Raw genomic sequence first — 19,301 nt, 5'->3', positions numbered from 1 at the left:
TCCTGGCCATATCCACAGTGCCCTCGCTGTGCCCTGGGGTCTGTAAAATGTGATCTCTTTGGGAGTCTGTCTAGATCAGCTCTATGTCGCCCATGTGGCCTTCATTGCTAAGTCTTCAGTGCTGCTCGCCATGGCTGTATACTGCTAAGTGGCCATCTGCCAGCCTCTGTGCTATGGGGCATAGCTGACTCAATCCTGTGGTTTATGGAGTACAGACCCAGCAGATTGCTCAGAGGCTCAAGTACTTGCTTCAGCTCTGCTGGACAGGAGCAGTGAGAGTTGTAGGCCCTGAGAGGGCTTTCCATGGGAATGAATGCATACTCTGTTTTCTCCAGTGTTCACCCTCATATAGATGTTCACCACAGCTCTATTTCTATCATGGGGGCAGAGTGCACATTGAACTGACCTCTCTCTGCCTGGGTCTTCAATGCCTGGACTATTCATAACCGTATATTGATCTCCACAGATGTATCACACTCATATAGAAGAGGTCGGGCTTGGACCATGTCAGACAGAGAGGCCCAGCACACAGCGGGGGATCAGGATCTTGTTTTTCCTCATCACTTTGTCTGGCCAGAACCAGGTTAGTGAAAGGTGGCTCTGAATGGGGACACTGCCTGAGAAATACTTAAGCATAACAACACCAGGGACACTGAATTGTGACTCCTTATCCAGGACTCATGACCCAAACTCTTTCCTTTCTGTAGGGAGCCTCATTGGGAGGCCAGGGGACTGAAGGTTCAACAGGTTCCTTTGGCTAGTTAGAAGGTGCTGGGAGGAAACATTCCTGAAGGACAGACACTGAGGCTGCTGGCATCAGGAGCTCAAAATTGGGAGCTACGTTTGAATAGTGGGATGGGATAGAAATGTTTAGAAAGCCTACAATGGTGGAGGAGACAAATTTCTAGGGGTGAGGCAGTGCACATAACAGAATAAACTAGTACAGTGTTGCTGAAGCAACCTCCCTAAATATACAGCTTGGCCTTCATCCAAAGGCAAGTGGTTAAGTTAATGGCTCTGTCCTCAAGATGAAGCAGGTAGGGTTGCATTTCCTCCTAGAGTATTTCCTCCATCAAAGTTGAGGGAAAGGCCATAATCCTTCCTGAAAAGGACTTATTCCAAGGTCCCCACAGAATATATCAGGTTTTTCTTAATCTGTTTAGTCAGGGGGGTCTAGCAGGACAAGGGCAGATCCCAGGTTGGGAATGGATGAGAAAGACCCTGCTTATAGTAACAAACTCATTTCCACCCCGTTCTGCAGGCCCCAGTCTTTCGCAATCCTTCTCTCCCACCACTTACCCCATACCTTGTTCACACCCTCTTCCATTCTCATTCTGTTCAGATGTTGAAATCTGTGCCCCTCCTAGTGAGACTATTCACTTGGGCCAGAGATAAAAGCCTAGGAGAACTCAGAGGTCTTAGTTCATCCTGCAGCGGATGCAAGATGCAGCTGGCCCCAGCCCTTCTGACCACTCTACTGCTGCTGTCCCTGGTTATCCAAGGACAGCCTCAGGTACAGGTGGATGGTGGAGGGATCACAAGCAGGGAGGGAGATGGTTCTGTGCTTTGGACTGGCTTCCTTCACTGCTCGGATTCTTTTCAAGTACCCCAGGTTCTGAGAGAGAGTAAAGGTGGAGAGGGATGGGTGGAAGGAAGATGGAGTACCCTGCCTGCTCTGATGATCCCTGGGTATGGGTGGGCATAGGGTGAGAGAGGAAAACAAGAATGAAGGTGAGAGGGAAGAATTCTGGGCTGTCCACCTGCTCTTCACAAATCTTCATTGTATGCAGAAGTTGGCCACCCTTTACTTGTGCTAAGGATGCTGGAGCTAAGGGAGATGAGCCTGGGCTGTTGTAGTAAGCATGTGATCTGTGCTGCATTATCCCAGAAAGCTACACTATTGGGTTGGAGTTGCAGCAGGCTGAAGACAATGCCAGATTAACAACATGGCCACAGAAGCTTTGTGTGGGACTATTCAGAGAAGCACCTGGACATATCTTAATTCTTGAAGATTCTGTAAAGAAATCTCAGCTGGTGTCACAGGCCTAACCAACAACTTGAGAAGAAGTTTTCAGTCCAGTGCTGGCTCATCCAGCTTCAAAATGGGAGTGGAGAGGTGACCATAGGGGATCATAAAAACTAACAGGCTTATAAGAGTCTTAATAACTTAGAACCTATAATAACTAATTATACTAACCATAAGCTAGTAATAATCTTTACAAATTAATCTCTACATATATTTACAGTTTTTAAAGTAAAACATAAGTGTCCTCATTTCACACAAGGACACTGGAACACACAGAGAGAAAAGTAATTCACTCAATGTCACAGAGCCAGAAGTAGACTCAGGCAACTGGCTCTGGAATCAGTAGGTTTATAAGTAAGTTTATAGGCAAAGGGGAGAAGACTCCAAATGATGCATCTCTCATTTCTAGAACCCTTCCCCCCTCACTCCGCTTACTTGATGCAAATCAGCTGCCTGCCACCCTCACCCTGTTGACCTGCATTGCACACCCACACCAACACTCCCTTAGGAGTCTAAGGCTGTAGAACAAACATGAGACATGCAGGCAGCTTTCAGCCTTATCACTTATTAATCATGTGACTCAGTAAAATATTTTTGAAAATCCTCAGAACCTATGGTTTTTCAATTATAAAATGTGAATAACAAGTCCCACCTTATCATGGTCTTGTGAACGCTGAATATCAGTCCAGACTCTGGTGCCCTGTGGTGCTGTTAATATTTTGTTCTCTTTGACAAATTGGAATTCTCTGTACCTGCTGTCTTCAAGACAAAGTAAAGTTGTGGGGATCTACTAAATCTCTACAGTGAGGGCACTTCATAGAACTGCAGCACCTAAACTGGTCCCCTGACAAGCCCCATGAGAGCAGCTTTCCTCCCTCCCACAGAGCATCCAGGAAATGTCTGCTTCCAGATATGGGAGTTGCAGCCAGATCCAGCCAGTATAGGAGCTAGAAGGAGACCGTGGCTTCAGTTCTGAGAAGTTCAAGGGAAGGGTCACTCAAACCCATAACGGAAGAATGTCCAGACGGTCAGGAACAGCCTCCTGTGTAGAGAGCTCATCTTAGGCAGGGTCAGCCTCTTTTCCTGCCTCGTGTTGCCAAAAAGCACACTGTGTTCCAACATATGTGCTTAATGTGCCTGTAACCATAATTTTGCAGCTGGTAAAGACTGTGCCAGGCCACGTGGATAAGGATGGCATATGCTATTGTGTGGCTTACCTGCCCAACAACATCATCCCCTTGAAACAGTTGGAACAGCTACTGCAAACAGCCCAGGGACTCATGGGCAAGTATGAGCAGGAGCTGTCCAGGGTGAGTGCTGGGGCTGGGGCTGGGGCTGGGGCTGGGGCTGGGGCTGGGGCTGGGGCTGGGACAGGATGTAGCACACAAGCAGCCTCTCCTGGACCTAGCATGGGGATGGGCTCTGGTGGTAAAGAAGAAGCTTAAGGAAGCACAGCCCTCATCTTTGAGAGAATCCTTAGTATGAAGGGCAAATTAGGTGCTTTTGGGGGACCCCCAAGGGTAGTGACAGAGGGAGTGCTTCCTACATTAATGGGTGAATTAGTGAGCATGAATTCACTGGGAGATGGGAAGAGGGTAGAGAACAAGAAAAGGCTTGGAAGTGGGATGACCAGTGCAAAGGAGGCAGGAGAGGGTCTAAGTGGCAGAGTTAAAATAGGGATGTTTGGTGGAGAGATGTGTGGCCAGGCTGGTGAGCTTGGAATTGATGCTGTAAGTAAGGATGAGTAAACAGAAATGGTGCTTCAGCAGTGTGATGAGGGCAGTTGCTTTTTGTAATGGTCACTAGTGGAGCTCCTGGGGAAGGATAATGGATGGGGCCCAACTGGAAGCTGGAAGTCAGTTCATTCATTCACTCACTAAACCATTCCTGAGAGTCTGTGGCTCTAAACAGAAAAGGAAAGAGAGAATCTGGGTGGTGCAGGGGAAATATTTATTTTTCTTGAAGTGAAAGGGATGCTAGTGTTCTCAGCTGTGAAATGAGTATAATCCTAATGCTCACTTCAAGGGCTGTTAATGGAAGCAAATAAGGTGATGGACATGAGAGTATTTTGTAGGCTGCATGGCACTGGTGGGAGGGGATGTAAATAGATGGAAAGAGCCATAGCTGTTGAGGTTTGGGAGAACTGCCTGTCCATTCCCCCATGCCCAGGTCAGTGAGCATGCATGCGCCACTGAAGTTTCCAATAACCAGATCCTAGAAATGAATGGAGCCCGGAAGTCCAGGAATCCTACTGCCCGTGTTGACTCCTATGAGTCCCCAGCCTTCAACCTGCTGCGCCTGGAGCTGGAGGGAGTACAGCAGTTGGCGGCTCAGCTTAAAACTAAGGGAAGAGTTGGTGCAGCTGGAGAACTTCTCTACCAACTCCAGAGGCAGGTATGTGGAGAGATTTAAGATAGCCTCCTATCTTATCTAATTGCAAATTTGAGTTTCCAAAATCACTTTTTTTTTTTTCTTTCTGGGGAAAAAGACCCTGAGCTGAGAAATGGGGGAGCCTGAGGTCGGTTCTTAAGAACTCTCAGTGACCCACATTCCTGGCATCTCATTTCTGCAGGTGGCTAACGCCAGCCTCACACTCAAGCTTCTGGCTGACTCTGACCAGCGCAGCTTCCGCACCCTTCGCCAGGAAGTGGATGCCCTTGTGAGCCAGCTAAGCGAGTGTGAGAGAGATAAAGAGCAAGAAGAGGCCGCCAGAAACCCTGGCCCATCCTTGCCCCCTGGTGAGGCTTCAGGCTGAATTTCCCAAGATATCATCTCCCCAAGGACAGGGCTGGGCATATGTAAGGTTGGCTATACTGTACTGAGGGGTGGGCAGTAAAGATCTTGATGTAGAGTAAGAATTTTATTTCCTCTCTTATTGTATCACTAAGGGATATAGACCAAGATTAGTACACTCACACACAGGCATACCCACGTACATAGACATATAGGCACACTTATAATCAGACATACACACTGGCCTCCATCCATGCACAATTTCACCTGCTTGTATAATCACACTTATCTGTGCACTCAGGTCATGGACATCCACTCAAATGCACACATGGTTACTATACTTCCATACCCTGCTCTCTGTGGGTCATGTGCCTCACACCAGTTCATACCTTGCCTGCTCTCTTCTCTAGGTTCTTGCGCCCATGGAGGCCTCCAGAAAGTCAGCAGACCCCTTGTGGTGCAGCTCAATTGGAGAGGCTTCGCTTACAAGGCAGGAGCCTGGGGCCGAGACTCGGCACCCAACTCATCCTCTCCCCTCTACTGGGTGGCCCCTCTGCTAGATGGCAGGTGAGTCCAGGATGATTACTCTTCTGCAACAAAGTTCATGCCAAATGTTCCCTATCCTACCCCAGCAGGCTTCTTTGTGGCCCCATCCCAGCTTCTTCCATTTCAAGTATGCCCCTGGGCCTGACAATTACCTCCTAGTGCTTCTCTCATGGGTTATGGATGGCCCAGACTGCTCTACGCTTTCTTCAAAAATTCACTGTCTGAAATTTTGAATCCCATTGTAATCCAGGGTTGGTTCTATTCCTAGCTTGATCTCATCTCTAGAATGAACCCTTCTATACCTGGGCCTCAGAATCTTAACTTCTGCTCAGAAGAAGTTCAGAGGATAAACGTGACCAAACTTGACACTTGGAGTCAAATAGATCTGAGTTTGAATCTCAGTACTGCCACTTAGGCTAAGGGACCTTGTAAATGAAGAGTTCAGAATCGCTCTTAGCCAGCTGCAAAATGAGAGTAATTAGATATATGAGAATATCACATGAAATTACATAGAGAAGTGTGGATAACATAGTAGATGCAGATAAATATTTGTCACAGCATAGCTAAATGAATCAATGAGTAGGTGAATGAGCCCTTCAATAAATGAGCAACCTGGCTAGGAAGGCAGGAGCAGCTCACAGACAAGGTCTTACATAAAGTCAGTACATGCAGAGTATGACATAGACTCAATTGATTAAGAGGTCATGGGAGGGAGGGGTGAACATGGGTTGAACAACTCATTAAAGAATCCAAGTTGAAGCTCATCTCAGAAAGATGAGCTTTCTGCTGATTATAATGCTCCCCAATTTGGAGAGATATTTTCTAGCATACAAAACACATTTATTTACATGCTTTTGCTTTTTAATCCTCTGAAAATCTTTGTGGGCAAGTCAGGATTTACTGCCCAATATTAAGAGATGGCAATACTGATAGGTCAAGAATAATTGAAGGGACTTTCCAAAGTGACCTTCTGAGCATATATCTTCCTGAATCCAGCTTCAGAACTCTGTCCTACTACAGGACACCTGTGTCTTAACAGCAGGTGGGAGGCAGTGAAGTCTAAGCAAAGAAAATTATCCATAAAGAAGAAAAAATAATAGCTACCACTTGTTGATTATTTACTTTGAGATGAATGCTCTAGTAATTGTTTTATTTGTATTATCTTAGTCTTAACAAGGAGGTAATTATTTTTAACAAATTTACTTATGAGCTGATTAACCTGTAGCCAATTACTCAGCCTTTTTGAGATGGTCTCCTAGCCTGTGGGGATAAAAGCTATCTGAAAGTGACTTTATTATGAGATAATCCATGTAGCATGCCTATTAGGCATTGTTGCTGTTGATGTTATTACTACTGTTTCTGTGGGGGCTTTTTCAATTGTTTATTCTGTCATAGTATATTGTCAGTAAAAAAAGAAAGATTAAAAATCAATTCTGTTTGACTCCAAAGCTCCATTAATTAGGACACCAGCTTGCACATTTTTTAATAGCATGTTGTCACCCTGCTTCTTTCTGTCACCTGATGACTCTGATGTGGTGCTTGGCCTAGGTACTTTGACTACTACCGCCTGCACAAGTCTTATGATGACCTGGTACTGCTGAAGAACTATGAGCAGTGGAAGATGGGCTACGGTGATGGCAGTGGCAATACTGTGTACAAGAACTTCATGTACTTTAACTACTATGGCACAGGTGACATAGCCAAAGTGGACCTTTCTTCCAACACCTTGGTTCTGCAGCGTCCATTGCCTGGTGCCACCTACAATAACCGCTTCTCCTATGCTGGTGTGCCTTGGAAGGACTTAGATTTTGCCAGTGATGAGAAGGGGCTGTGGGTGCTCTATGCCACAGAGGAGAGCAAGGGCAACCTGGTTGTGAGTCGCCTTAATACCAGCACCCTAGATGTGGAAGAAACCTGGCGCACCAGTCAGTACAAGCCAACCTTGTCAGGGGCCTTCATGGCCTGTGGGGTGCTCTATGCCTTACGCTCTCTGAGCACCCGCCAAGAGGAGATCTTCTATGCTTTTGATACCACCACTGGACAGGAGAGCTATATCAGCATCTTGCTGGATAAGATGCTGGAAACACTGCAGGGCATCAACTACTGCCCCATAGATCACAAGCTGTATGTCTATAATGATGGCTACCTGGTCAATTATGACCTCACCTTCCTGGCACTGAAACACAAGCTACCAACACCACCAGCCAAAAGGCCTTCTGAGCCTTGGGCTCCACCCAAAGCTGCCAAACCCAAAAAGCGCTCCAGGCTCTGAGACCCAATGGGAAGAGCATTGGTAGAAGCATGTCCTCCTCTTCACCCTCCAGGTGGACCACTCCCCAAAATGGACATTAGCCTTAATGATTGGTGGCATTGATTATATCTAGTTAGTTCTTTATACTTAATATCTCAATCAGCACATTAAAGTTCTCTTTAATAATGATCTATGTGGATTTGATTGGGAAACAAAATGTGGGCTGGAAAATGTTAGTCCCCTCTTTACCAGAATCCTAGAATTATAGGAGCTGGAGTTAAAAAAAATCTCATATTCTGTGTTTTGAAAACTGAATCCAGCTCCTACAATTTTGGACTCTGGGAACTAGGTTTAGAATTATCACAGGTAGAGAGCATCTGGTTCCTGTGCAGAAGATCTAGGGGAGCTTGTCATTAGACTGGGATGTGCAAGTTCTCTTTCTTATTCCCAACCATCTGGGAGGTACCTGGGAGAAAAGGAGCAGTGTCTTGGTGTGAAAATCAATGTCTCACTGTCCTAAATAAATCTCACTTTTAAATGTAACTGAGAGAGGGCTTTAGGTCTGAGTCCTGCTCTAGGAAGTGAGCAACTGATGGCTGAGCATGAGGCAGATCTGGCATCCACTGGGGTGGAGGTCCAGATATTCTCATTAAAGAATATCCTTTAGTGTGATAGCAAGAAGTCTCCTAGACAACGGTAGTTTCTTTGCTTATCTTCAACACTTTGAGAACATATGGGCCCTGACTCTCTGCATGGTGAACCTACCTACTAGGCAGGTGAGTGGAATGTTCAAAGTTTCAGACCCTGAAGGCTTCACAGTCACACAGATAACAGAATAGTTCACACACACTGCCTCATGCTTATACTTTCACACATACATATTCACAAGTATTTATCCAATCAGACATATTCATTCTCATTCTTACAGATAAAATATTTCCATCCACAACAAACATTAATGTAGACATAAATGTGCATTTTAACCTATCCACTAATAGAAAATTCATCTGCTACACAAATAAAAAGCAATCACCATCCCAAGTTCCTGGCATGGAACTGAGAATCTGGATTTTTAGTTGCCCAAACCTGTCTTATTAGGAATATCACTGTTAACCACTTTCACTCTCACCTCTTGGTTTATACAGACATCTCTTCCCCTTAATGCTTCGTCACAAAGGTAGGCATTTAAGACCAGGCTAGGACACTGAAACAAATCATTCTAAAAATTCTGCTATAATAACATGTAGAAATACCAATTGATAAGTGCATTAAAAATACTTTGCAAGGAACAGCTCAGTTTGAAATGCCCCTAGAGGAAGCCTCCCTGGCTAGCCCAGCTCCTGCTTCTAGGATAGAGAAAATCTCCACCTGCCCCATCCCTCCAATCTCCTGAGGACACTCTCATTTAAGTCTAGAATCCCAAATTTAGGTGCAGAGAAAAATATAACCTTTTTCACTTAAGAACTTTCTTCTTGCTCCATTTTCCTTTCTAAGTCTCCATTCTTTCCAGATTGCTAACAAAAGCAATAAACTTCTTCTTATGGGAGAGATTCTATTCTTACCCAAGGTATGTAGTTTTATCTGTGGCTTCAGTAGACCAAAATTTTCATACTACAAGCCTAATATTCCTACAAGGAACCCATGCATAATGCCACATATCCCACATAACCAATCTGGTCTTTTATTTATTTTTTTAATAGTTCCATTCTGAGAACTTTGTTCCCAATATTCTGGATAATTTTCTTATTTTATTTCATTGTGTAGACCTGGACTGCCTAAATATGCCTTCCTTTCCCAGTTAGTCCTGGCAGAAACTGTGAAGCCAAAGTTAACATCATAATATCCCTTTTTTGAAGAGTTTATGCTCTTGGTGGGTGGGGTAGGGGGAGGGTCAGCCCTGGGGGGAGTTATCTCTACTTAGCTTATCTTGCAACAAGTATGAATCAATAGCCATGACAGACCTTAGCTGGGCCACATCTGGAGAACTGGGGTAGGGGATAGAACATCGCAAAATACCTGGCCCCAGTCTGGTCACTCATCCCTTTTAGGGTAACAAGGAGACTAGCCTGTGGCCTGAGAACATAACACCTGAGACAGAGGCCAATGATCTCCACTCACCCTTCCTTTCCCTGCTTCTACTTGCTCTCCATCTGCCTTCCCACTAAGGTTTCATGCCACATGTCATCTCTCAAACATCCATGATGGCCCAGCCCGGGCATCCTTTAGGGGTGCTTTCCAACAAGAACATCTCTTCAAGTATCATTCGAGTGATGTTGAAGACACCAGGTGAGCAGGAAGACTTTATGATAGCTAATGACACCTAGGTGAGGCAGTTCAAGGAGAAGCTATTGGCTCACTTAAATGCCAAATGGACCAACTAGTACTGGTCTTCATGGGCTGTATTCTCAAAGACCATGATAGACTGAGTCAGAGGGGCATCCATGATGGCCACACCATCCACTTAGTCATCAAGTCTAAACAGGGCTCCAGATTCCTGGCCCATTCTTCCTGGAACTTGCCGACCAATGAGTCTTGCCACAGGGACAGAAACACCAAAGGAAAAAGCAGTGGGGTATATAAGCCTGCTGGTATGAATCACACCCCAGTGGAAGCAGCCCTCTTTGTGGAGTCTGATGCACCCCAGGTGCATACCTAGGACCCAGCAGTGGGTGGTCCTGAGCATATAGCACAGGTGCTGGAGAGTCTTAGCACCCAGTGGCTTTGGTCCACCATGGACCTCATGGGACAGTTCATCTCAGAACACCCAGAAATGCAACAATTGGTACAACAGAACCCAGAAGTCTCACATATCCTTAACAATTCTGAGATCCAATGGAAGACAATGGAGTTGGCCAGGAACCTGGCCTTGATTCAAGAGATCATGCAGATCCAGCAACCTGTACAGAATCTTGAGAATCCTCTGAACCCACTGTCACAACTGGGTACAGAGATAATCCCAGGTGGGGATAATGCCCTGGGTCAGAGCTATGCTGATTTCAATGACCAAATACTCAACAACTCCCAACATCCCTTTGAGGGGAACCCTTTCACAGCTCTCCTGGAAGGACAAGCCCAAGAACAAGTCCAGTCCTCACACCCATCTTCACCATCATTCCAGGAAAGGCAGGACCAGATCCCACAATTCAGTATAACCTAAGACATCTATACTAGTTACTGTGGTTTCCCTCCAATCACCTCAGTCAATGTTACCCCGAACAAGGTGAACCATACTTCTAAGGCCAATACTACCACTAATTCCACCAAGGGCCAGAGTCATACCTGTGACATTCTGAAGCCAGCTGGGGGTACCAGCCTTACCTCACTCAGAGCTCACACAGAAACCTCAGGCAGGAGGTAAAGATACCACCATCTCTATAGATAGCTCTGACCAGAGGTTAGAGGATGATCTCCAGTTGTCAGAAGAGCAGGCCAGTTCCACCCAGGTCATAGAAAGCATGGTGCAATTGCTTTTGAACAACCCTTACCTGGCAGTCCAGATGATGTTCATGAATATGCCCAAGCTGAATGAACAGTGGAGGCAGCAGTTCCCCACCTTCCTGAAGCAGACACAGCTTTCTGACATGCTTATAGCCCTAGCCAACCCTAAGGCATCTCAAGCAATATTGCAGATTGAGCATGGTCTGCATCTGCTGACCACTGAGGCTCCTATTCTTCTGCCCTGGGTTGCACCTTTCCTCTGGGGCTTTGGCTATCTTCCTTCACCCAGCTGCAGCTACCCTGACACAGTGCCCTTGGCTTGGGATGTGTCAGATATGGCTAAGCCCAAAGGGCCTGAGTGCAGTGACAAATCTGAAACAGTCATGCAGAGGTTACAATCTCTAGCTGAAGATTCTGCCCACCTTCTACAAGCCCCTGAGATTCATTTCAGCAAGCAAATAGAATCTCTTCAGGCCATGGGATTTGAGAACCACCATGCCAATCTGCAAGGACTCATTGACACTGAAGGGGACACCAGCACTGCAATTCGCAAGCTCAAGAGATCCCAGGGATTCTAACCACAATGCCTGCCTGCTTCCTCATTACCTGCCTGCTGACCCATTTGATCATCTCATCTGTTAGTTGGAGAAGTCCTGGAGTAGGAGAAAGCAACCAATACCTCCTCTACCAAATAATTGACCATTGGCCATGGCTAGAATACCTGTCAATAAAATGGCTACACCCATTTGCCTCCATCTGAGGTTGGCTTTGTTTCTTTCCAAAAAGGCATCTATCTGGCCCTGGCCTGTATGGCTCATGCCTGGAAAGTCCTCAGGTTCAATTCCCAGTAAAGGGCAGCACCTGAGTTGCAGGTTTTATCCCAGGCCCTGGTCAAGACACATGCAGGAGGCAACCAATCAATGTGTCTCTCTCATATTGACACTTCTCTCTCTCTTTCTCTCTCTCTCTCTCTCTCTCTCCCTCCTTCCTTCCCTTCTACTCTCTCTAAAAAACAATGAAAAAATATCCTCAGGTGAGGATTAACAACAACAACAAAGGCATCTATCTGTGTGTGATATTTCAGTCTCACCTACCTGCATACCTGAACACACACACATCATGTCTATATTAATATAGGGAATTATAGTTGACCACATAGAACCACATGCATCATGTTCACATACCCAAGAACATGCATATGTAGACTCAGACAGATATGTACACATTTGTAGTTTCACATAACTAAAGATTCACCTATATTGGCACATAGTTAACACACAGGTAAGCACAGTCATGTGCATATAGAGATATACACAAATTCCTAGAGACACATAGACTTACATTTAAGGAAGGCAAACCATACAAAAGAGAAAAATACTACAGATAGACTCAGAAATGTGTGGGACACACATTTCCCAACCACATCATCTTTCGCATATCTAATGCTTGCAGCTCACATTTTCTATGGTTAGTCAAGTTTCCATCTCTGTTTCCTTTCTCACCAAGAGTATCTCAGCCAACTGGTACGGAAACAATTGTAGTTCAGCTACTCAAGTATTAAATTATTTAATAAGCTCTTGCCATAACTTAGTTAAGTCAACTATTATTTTAGGCATTGAAGAAATAACTGTGATAAAACAAAGATCCATTACTTATAGAGTTTACTTTCTTTTGTGGGGATCAAGCATTCAACTTATAGACACATTAGGTGGTGATACATGCTGTGAAGAAAAGTGAATCAGGTTAAGCTTTTCTAAATAGTGAATAATCAGGACAGGACTCTCTGAAAAGGCGACAGTTGAGCAGAAGTCAGAAAAATTCAAGATGTAAATGGGCAATTCCCTGGGAGAAGAATATTCCAAGCAGAGAAGTCTGTATAATAAAAGTAAAAGCCATTAAGTAGGGGTCTGCTCATGTTTGAGGAATAACAAGGAGATAGTATAGCTGGAGTGAATAAGAAAATGTGGGGGGAAAGAGGACCTTAAAGAAATCATAAAGAGATTTTTAGGTCTGGTAAGGACTTTGGATTTTACTGTGAAAATCACTGCTGGATTTTGAGCAAAGGAATGAAGTGATTTAATTTATCAGCCTAGCTGTTGAGTGGGGAATAGATAATGGTAAAGGGAAAAGTTGGAAGCAGTAAAGCTAGTAGGTGTTTTTGTGGTGGAGCAGAGAGAAGAGGGTAATGTTCGAGACTAGGGCAGAAGCAGTGGAGGTGGTGAGAGTATTCTGATTTTGGACTGCAAAGGGGATCCTTAGACATGTCTATGCTCCTCACAGGCCACCCACCCTCCAGGCTGGACATCTTCATCAGCAAGGGGGAAGGACAGGTCCACAAAGCTCCAAGTGTGTCTAGCAAAACTACTGCTAAGGATTCCTACTCTACCACCGCGACCTACCAAAAGGATATGCCTCAAGAAAGAAATTATAGCTAAAACTGATGCTTTACCTCCTCAATAAGAATTTCATATTAATCCAATATCTTGGTTACCTCAGTTTACATAAAAAGCTCAGGCTCTCAAGGTTCTCTCTCTCTCTCTCTCTCTCTCTCTCTAATCCTCACCCGAGGATATTTTTCCATTGCTTTTCAGAGAGAGTGGGAGGGAGAGAGAGAGAGAGAGAGAGAGAGACATCGATGTGAGAGACACACATTGATTGGTTACCTCCTGCAGGCACCCTGACCAGGGCTGGGGATGGAGCTTGCAACGGAGGTATGCACCCTAGGCCAGAATTGAACCCAGGACCCTTCAGTCCATGGGCTGATGCTCTAACCACTGAGCAAAATCAGCTAGGGCAGGTCCTCTTACTAATTCTCATCCCAACAAACTTGAACATCTCTCATCTGACTCAATAGTCCACTTGTCATCAATTCTCCAAACCTTTCCACCCTACCATTTAGAACTCATAATTTAGCAAAAGCAAAACCCTTGTACCTACAACTTTCCAAACGTTCCCTTGCCTTTTTTGCTGCTACTGAATTCTGGCTGTCCACTGAGGACACTGCTTCTCCAGCAGTGCTAGTGGCTTGTTTCGTTCCATATGGATTTAGAAGTGGGGTAAGTGTCCTTCTTGCACCTTCTTTTGCTTTCCGACCACAATTCTCTAGCTTCAACACTATTCCACATCTATCAATATAATCATTCTGGCATAGCACTCACCTAGCAAACTCACCATGGTCTATCTGACTCTGCCTAATCTCTGTGTAGGCAGAGAAAATTAGACAACTGTGCTGACTAATCTCATTTAAATTTATTACCAAAAGCCTTAATTGGTCTCTCAGTGATCCTTCTATGTTTTCCTTCTCCAATATTTCTCATCAGAATCTGCTTTAGTGTGTTAAAAGATGAATTTCTGAGTTCCATTCCAAGAGGTCCTGATTCAGTAGGTCTAGAGTGGAGCCCCAGGTGATGCTGCTGCTGATGATGTGGGGAACCACACTTGGAGAGCCAATGCCCTAGTCAATTCATTATCTTATACTTTGCAATGATCATTCTATATATTTTCTGTTCTTCTCACACTTTCACCATCCTCATTTCTACTCTCATCATCACAGCTGATATTTTGCTCATTCCAATAAGAAGACAAGCGATCAGAACTGACTTACACCTGCACCCATCACTAAATCCACCAGCTAACTTGCATCTGTACTCATACACTCTGCCCTTCATCCTGTTGTATTGAATAAACTGTCCATGTTCCTAAATCAAACTCTCCATTTGTCTAACTACTCAACAATTTACTCTTGAATTTTTTTCCTTTTCTCTTGCTTCATTTTTTTCTCATTGGATTGCTCCCATCAGAATAAAAATGTCATATTCTCAAGAAAAAACAAAACAAAAAAGCCTTTATCACCACATGCCCATAGAGCCACCAACCTTTTTTTTTTTTTTTTAAATTTTTATCACTTACAATACTTTTATTTGATCCACTTTTTTCTAATCCATTGGTTTTTAAACCCAGTCCATTAGGTTTTCTGCACCCAACACTTGTCCAAAACTTGTTTCATCATGGTCCTAATTCTCTCTTGTCAAATCCAGTAGCAATTCTCAGTTCCCCTTCTACTGACCTACCAGCATCATTTGACACATTTGGTTACTCTCTCCTTTTTGAAACTCTCCTTCATCTTCCCTCTCTTTCTCTCTCTGCTTTTTTTGACTTAATGTTTTATTTTTTCTAAATGTCCTTTGCTGAGTCCATCTGATCTTCCAGATGTCTAATTATTGTAGTGCCTGTGACTGTCTTTTTACCTCTATCTTTTTCCTACATACATTAAGCTCATGATTCTGAATACTTTGTTAACATGGATAAACTCTAGACTCATGGTATTGAATTATCTTCCTACATTTGCCTTTGAATATAAAATAGACATCTCACATATAGGTAAAAATGAACTCTTAATTTTCTGGATAACAACCATATTCCCTCTTTGTTTTGTTTTGTTTGTTTTTTTCTAATCTCAATAATAGCCAATCCATTCTTTGAATTCTTCTGGAGAATAATGATTTTTTTAAGTAAAAAAAAAATAAAATTGTCAATTTCCACTCCTCTCATACTCTAGCTTCTGCCCATCAGAAAGTCAATACTTTGAAAATATATAAATAATTTATGGCTAATGTTGAATCAGAGAAAAGACTGGAACATCAGATGCCAGGAAGAAGAAGGTTGACTGGGAAGTAGCTGAATTTGTGTCTTAATGGGGACACAGAAGATTAAGAAATCTTTCTTAGTTGTTCAATCCAAGTGAGCCTCCACATACCACATACCAGGGCTTGTGGAAGCAGGACTCTTGGACTCAGAAGGAGGGTCAGCAGAGGCCCCTCACTATGAAAAAGGCAATGGAGATCAAGGAAGTGGAAAAGTTAAAGGTTGAGGGAGACAGAGGTCCCAGGGATGCAGTGTACCTTGGAGAAATCTCAAGAATCCATGGTATGAGGCTGTGATGTCAGTGCTGAGGTCACAGAGGTGACCTGATAGAGTGGGTTCCAGCCCAGAAGGCTTCAGGGGTGGCTGCTCAGCAAGATGAGGGCGGTTTGGAGCCCTGTATAAGAGGAAGGACGGGGTCACAGCTGATTGGTATGTATTCCCCAGACTGGGTTCTTCTTCTTGCCAGTGCCCCTTTACTCATCCACTGTAGGCCTCTTTTCCAGGGCCTCAGGTGTTCCTTCCCTGACCCCTACATCTCTCAAAGCCATAATCCTCTCAAAGCATCCTATCTCAGGGACCTCATTGACCCTTCTATGTGGACTCTAGTTTTCCCACGTTGAGATCCCAGGCCCTTTTTCTGTTCACCTTTCCTACTTTCACCACTACCCCAAAAGATGATCTTGGTCTCCCATTCCCATCCCCCAGCTGTGTCCCCACAGACCTGGGCCTTCTGCTGCCCACCATGGCCAAAAGCGGAGAGGCCCTGCCACAGGGCAGTCTAGCACCAGTCCAGGATCCCCACCTCATCAAAGTGACAGTGAAGACGCCTAAGGACAAGGAGGATTTCTCAGTTACAGACACTTGCACCATCCAGCAGCTGAAGAAAGAGATATCTCAGCGCTTTAAGGCTCACCCTGATCAGCTGGTCTTAATCTTTGCTGGCAAAATCCTCAAGGACCCTGACTCACTGGCACAGTGTGGAGTGAGAGATGGCCTCACTGTCCACCTGGTCATCAAGATGCAGCGCCGTACCATAAGCACTGAGTCCCCAGCTGCTTCAGTCCCTACTCCAGCCCCTCGATCTCTTCTTCAGCCAAGCTCTATTTACCCAACAGATGGGCCATCCACCTTTAGCTTAGGTCTCCTCACAGGTCTCAGTGGGCTGGGCCTGACTTCTGGTAGTTTCCTCGACCAGCCAAGTTCACTGATGTGGCAGCATGTATCTGTGCCTGAGTTTGTGGCTCAGATTATTGATGAGCCTTTCCTCCAGGGTCTGATGTCAAACACAGGCCTGGTGAGCCAGCTGGTCCTTGACAACCCCCATATGCAGCAGCTGATCCAGCACAACCCGGAGATTGGGCATATTCTCAACAACCCCGAAATCATGCGGCAGACACTGGAGTTTTTACGTAACCCTGCCATGATGCAAGAGATGATGCGTAGCCAGGACCGGGCACTCAGTAACCTGGAGAGCATTCCTGGTGGCTACAATGTGCTTCGGACCATGTACACAGATATTATGGACCCAATGCTTAATGCTGTACAGGAACAGTTTGGTGGCAATCCCTTTGCTGCTGCCACTTCGGCTAATGCTACCACTAACAGCAGCCAACCTTCAAGGACAGAGAACTGTGACCCTCTTCCCAACCCCTGGGCTGCCACAAATGGAGGCTCAGGTGGCAGGCGGGGCAGGTGGCCTGGGGACCAGGACATATCTGAAATTAGAAATAGGGTTCCCAACATTCTGGGTAGTATAGGACTCTATGACTATCTCCAACAATTACACGAGAGTCCCCAGTCCCTGGGAACCTACCTGCAGGGGACTGCATCCACCCTCAGTCCAAGCCAAGAAGCACCACCACCAGGAAACCAAGTTCCCCCAACTTCACCCTCATCCCAGAAACCTGAGTCAGGCCAGCCACTCCCCAAGGAGTCAGTAACAATCAAAGGCAAGTCCTCTTGCCCAGCATTCTTGAGATACCCCACAGAGAGTAGTCCTAGACAGAATGGAAGCCAAGATTGTGCAGGGAATGGGTCCACTGGTCACAGTACCAGCATGCCTGATCTTCTCTCAGAGCTGGGAGTTGCTGCCAACAGGGCCCCATTTGTTCCTTCCCCACATTCCCCAATGGCGGCTACCCCTGGAATCTCTGAGCATTCCTGGCTGCCGCCACCAGCGTATCCAAGATCTCCGCGGCCAGCCAGCATGAATCAGGCCCCACTGTTGCAGGATGAGATACGTCGGCAGCTGCCCCTGCTTCTGCATCTTCAGGCAGCCATGGCGAACCCTCGTGCCATGCGTGCCCTGCTGCAGATTGAGCAGGGTCTACAGGTCCTGGCAACTGAAGCACCTCACCTCCTACTCTGGTTCATGCCTTGCCTAGCTGGGCTGGGGAATATGGCAGGAGGTGTAGAGGCTAGAGAGGATACCCTTATGCCTGAGGCTCCCTCACCAGCCCCAGTTCCTGAGATTCCCCCAGAACAGGGCTCTGTGGATCTAGGCCTCCATTCTGCTCCTTTTCTCCAAATACTACAGGCCCTAGCTAGTGCCAATTCCCAGCAGCTGCAGCCCGAGACTCACTTCCGGGTGCAGCTGGAACAACTGCGGGCCATGGGCTTTCTGAATTCTGAAGCCAATCTCCAGGCCCTCATCGCCACAGGAGGTGATGTAGATGCAGCGGTGGAAAAGCTGAGGCAGTCATAGGAGCCCAGGTTGTTCAGACCATATCTTTTTCTCTGTGCCCTTTCCCCCGCACCCCACTGTCCAGCTCCCCCATTCTTGAATGCAGCCGCACTATGAACCGGATTTACTATTATGCCCTTTACTGCGGAGATAATATCATTCCAGAGTCAATGAGGAAGAACAAGGGCCAGAAACAGGGTGGGGGTGCTATGAGTGACCACCCCTGCCACTGTGCCATCATGGGGCCCCAGTCTGAGTTCTGCATATGCTTGTCTTGAGAGGCAATTACATCCAATCTCCAGCTGCTGCCTGAGTCTGATTCTTTGTGGGCTCTGAGAAAAGGGGAATGTATGAGAGAAGTGATGATAAGAGCTATATCTGCCTGAGTGGGAAGGCTTGAGGGGAAACTGAGTGAAGTTAGAAGTTCCAGAGGCATGGAGAACAGAGCAGGGCAAGCTGAGGCAGCTTTCTTGGTGTGTTTCCAGAGGTCCCCCAGATTTTGTGTCCTGTAGGAGTTGCCACCTTGTATTCCATTCTTTGGTGCTTCTACTACCAGCTTGACTGAAGAGTGAAAGTGGGCAGTTCTTGTTTTTATTGCCACTGAATACGGTGGCTCTCATTTTCTGGATTCGATGCTGATCCCTGAGTGGATAGGATAGAGCAGGATTCAGGCTGAGTTCTAAGATTCCCTCATCTTACCAGGTTTACAAAGTCACTGGCCCTAGCAACCAGATTCAGAGAGTTGTTATCATTGACGCAGACTCTGCATGCCTTGAATTTTTGTCTTTCTTGCAACTCCCAGCTCTGAAATTGAGTACCTACCCTGGGCTCAGCATTCACTATTAGGAACTCATTGTGAGTAAGAGATGTGATCCTGCCCTCATGAGTTTATCACCTGGTAGCAGGAACTGTTCAAATTGTGAGTATTTGAAGAGTGCTCATAGTGTAATTACAAACTATGATAAATGCTCTGAAGAAAG

At 45.6% G+C, this 19,301-nt stretch overlaps 3 protein-coding genes across 4 annotated transcripts; all 3 read left to right on the top strand.

Annotated features, from left to right (window-relative positions):
- Nucleotides 1–1,409: 1,409 nt before the first annotated feature.
- Nucleotides 1,410–7,744, top strand: LOC308565105 (olfactomedin-4-like). 2 transcript variants are annotated; one of them, XM_081153909.1, is made up of 6 exons: nucleotides 1,410–1,513; nucleotides 3,184–3,336; nucleotides 4,196–4,420; nucleotides 4,599–4,764; nucleotides 5,170–5,326; nucleotides 6,854–7,744. In XM_081153909.1, the coding sequence occupies exons 1-6, from the start codon at nucleotides 1,445–1,447 to the stop codon at nucleotides 7,575–7,577; spliced, it is 1,494 nt and encodes a 497-aa protein (XP_081010035.1). In that variant the 5' UTR covers nucleotides 1,410–1,444; the 3' UTR covers nucleotides 7,578–7,744. The 2 variants fall into 2 exon arrangements, with proteins under 2 accessions (XP_081010035.1, XP_081010036.1); XM_081153910.1 differs by having other exon boundaries at nucleotides 1,427–1,513; nucleotides 4,238–4,420.
- A 1,983-nt stretch (nucleotides 7,745–9,727) lies between these two features.
- UBQLNL (ubiquilin like) lies at nucleotides 9,728–11,572 on the top strand (the record flags this gene model as incomplete). The annotated part of the gene is given in 6 exon segments (XM_081153907.1): nucleotides 9,728–9,877; nucleotides 9,881–9,911; nucleotides 9,914–10,209; nucleotides 10,213–10,710; nucleotides 10,714–10,857; nucleotides 10,859–11,572. Coding segments are annotated over 6 exon segments (1,833 nt in total).
- A 4,696-nt stretch (nucleotides 11,573–16,268) lies between these two features.
- Nucleotides 16,269–18,342, top strand: UBQLN3 (ubiquilin 3; the record flags this gene model as incomplete). The annotated part of the gene is made up of 1 exon (XM_081153912.1): nucleotides 16,269–18,342. The coding sequence occupies exon 1, from the start codon at nucleotides 16,381–16,383 to the stop codon at nucleotides 18,340–18,342; it is 1,962 nt and encodes a 653-aa protein (XP_081010038.1). The 5' UTR covers nucleotides 16,269–16,380.
- Nucleotides 18,343–19,301: the final 959 nt, after the last annotated feature.

Source organism: Miniopterus schreibersii (genome assembly GCF_964146895.1).
Source record: "Miniopterus schreibersii genome assembly, chromosome: 12".
Lineage (NCBI taxonomy): Eukaryota > Metazoa > Chordata > Mammalia > Chiroptera > Miniopteridae > Miniopterus > Miniopterus schreibersii.
Note: the sequence above shows the minus strand (reverse complement) of the source record. Positions and strands in the feature narration are given on the sequence as shown.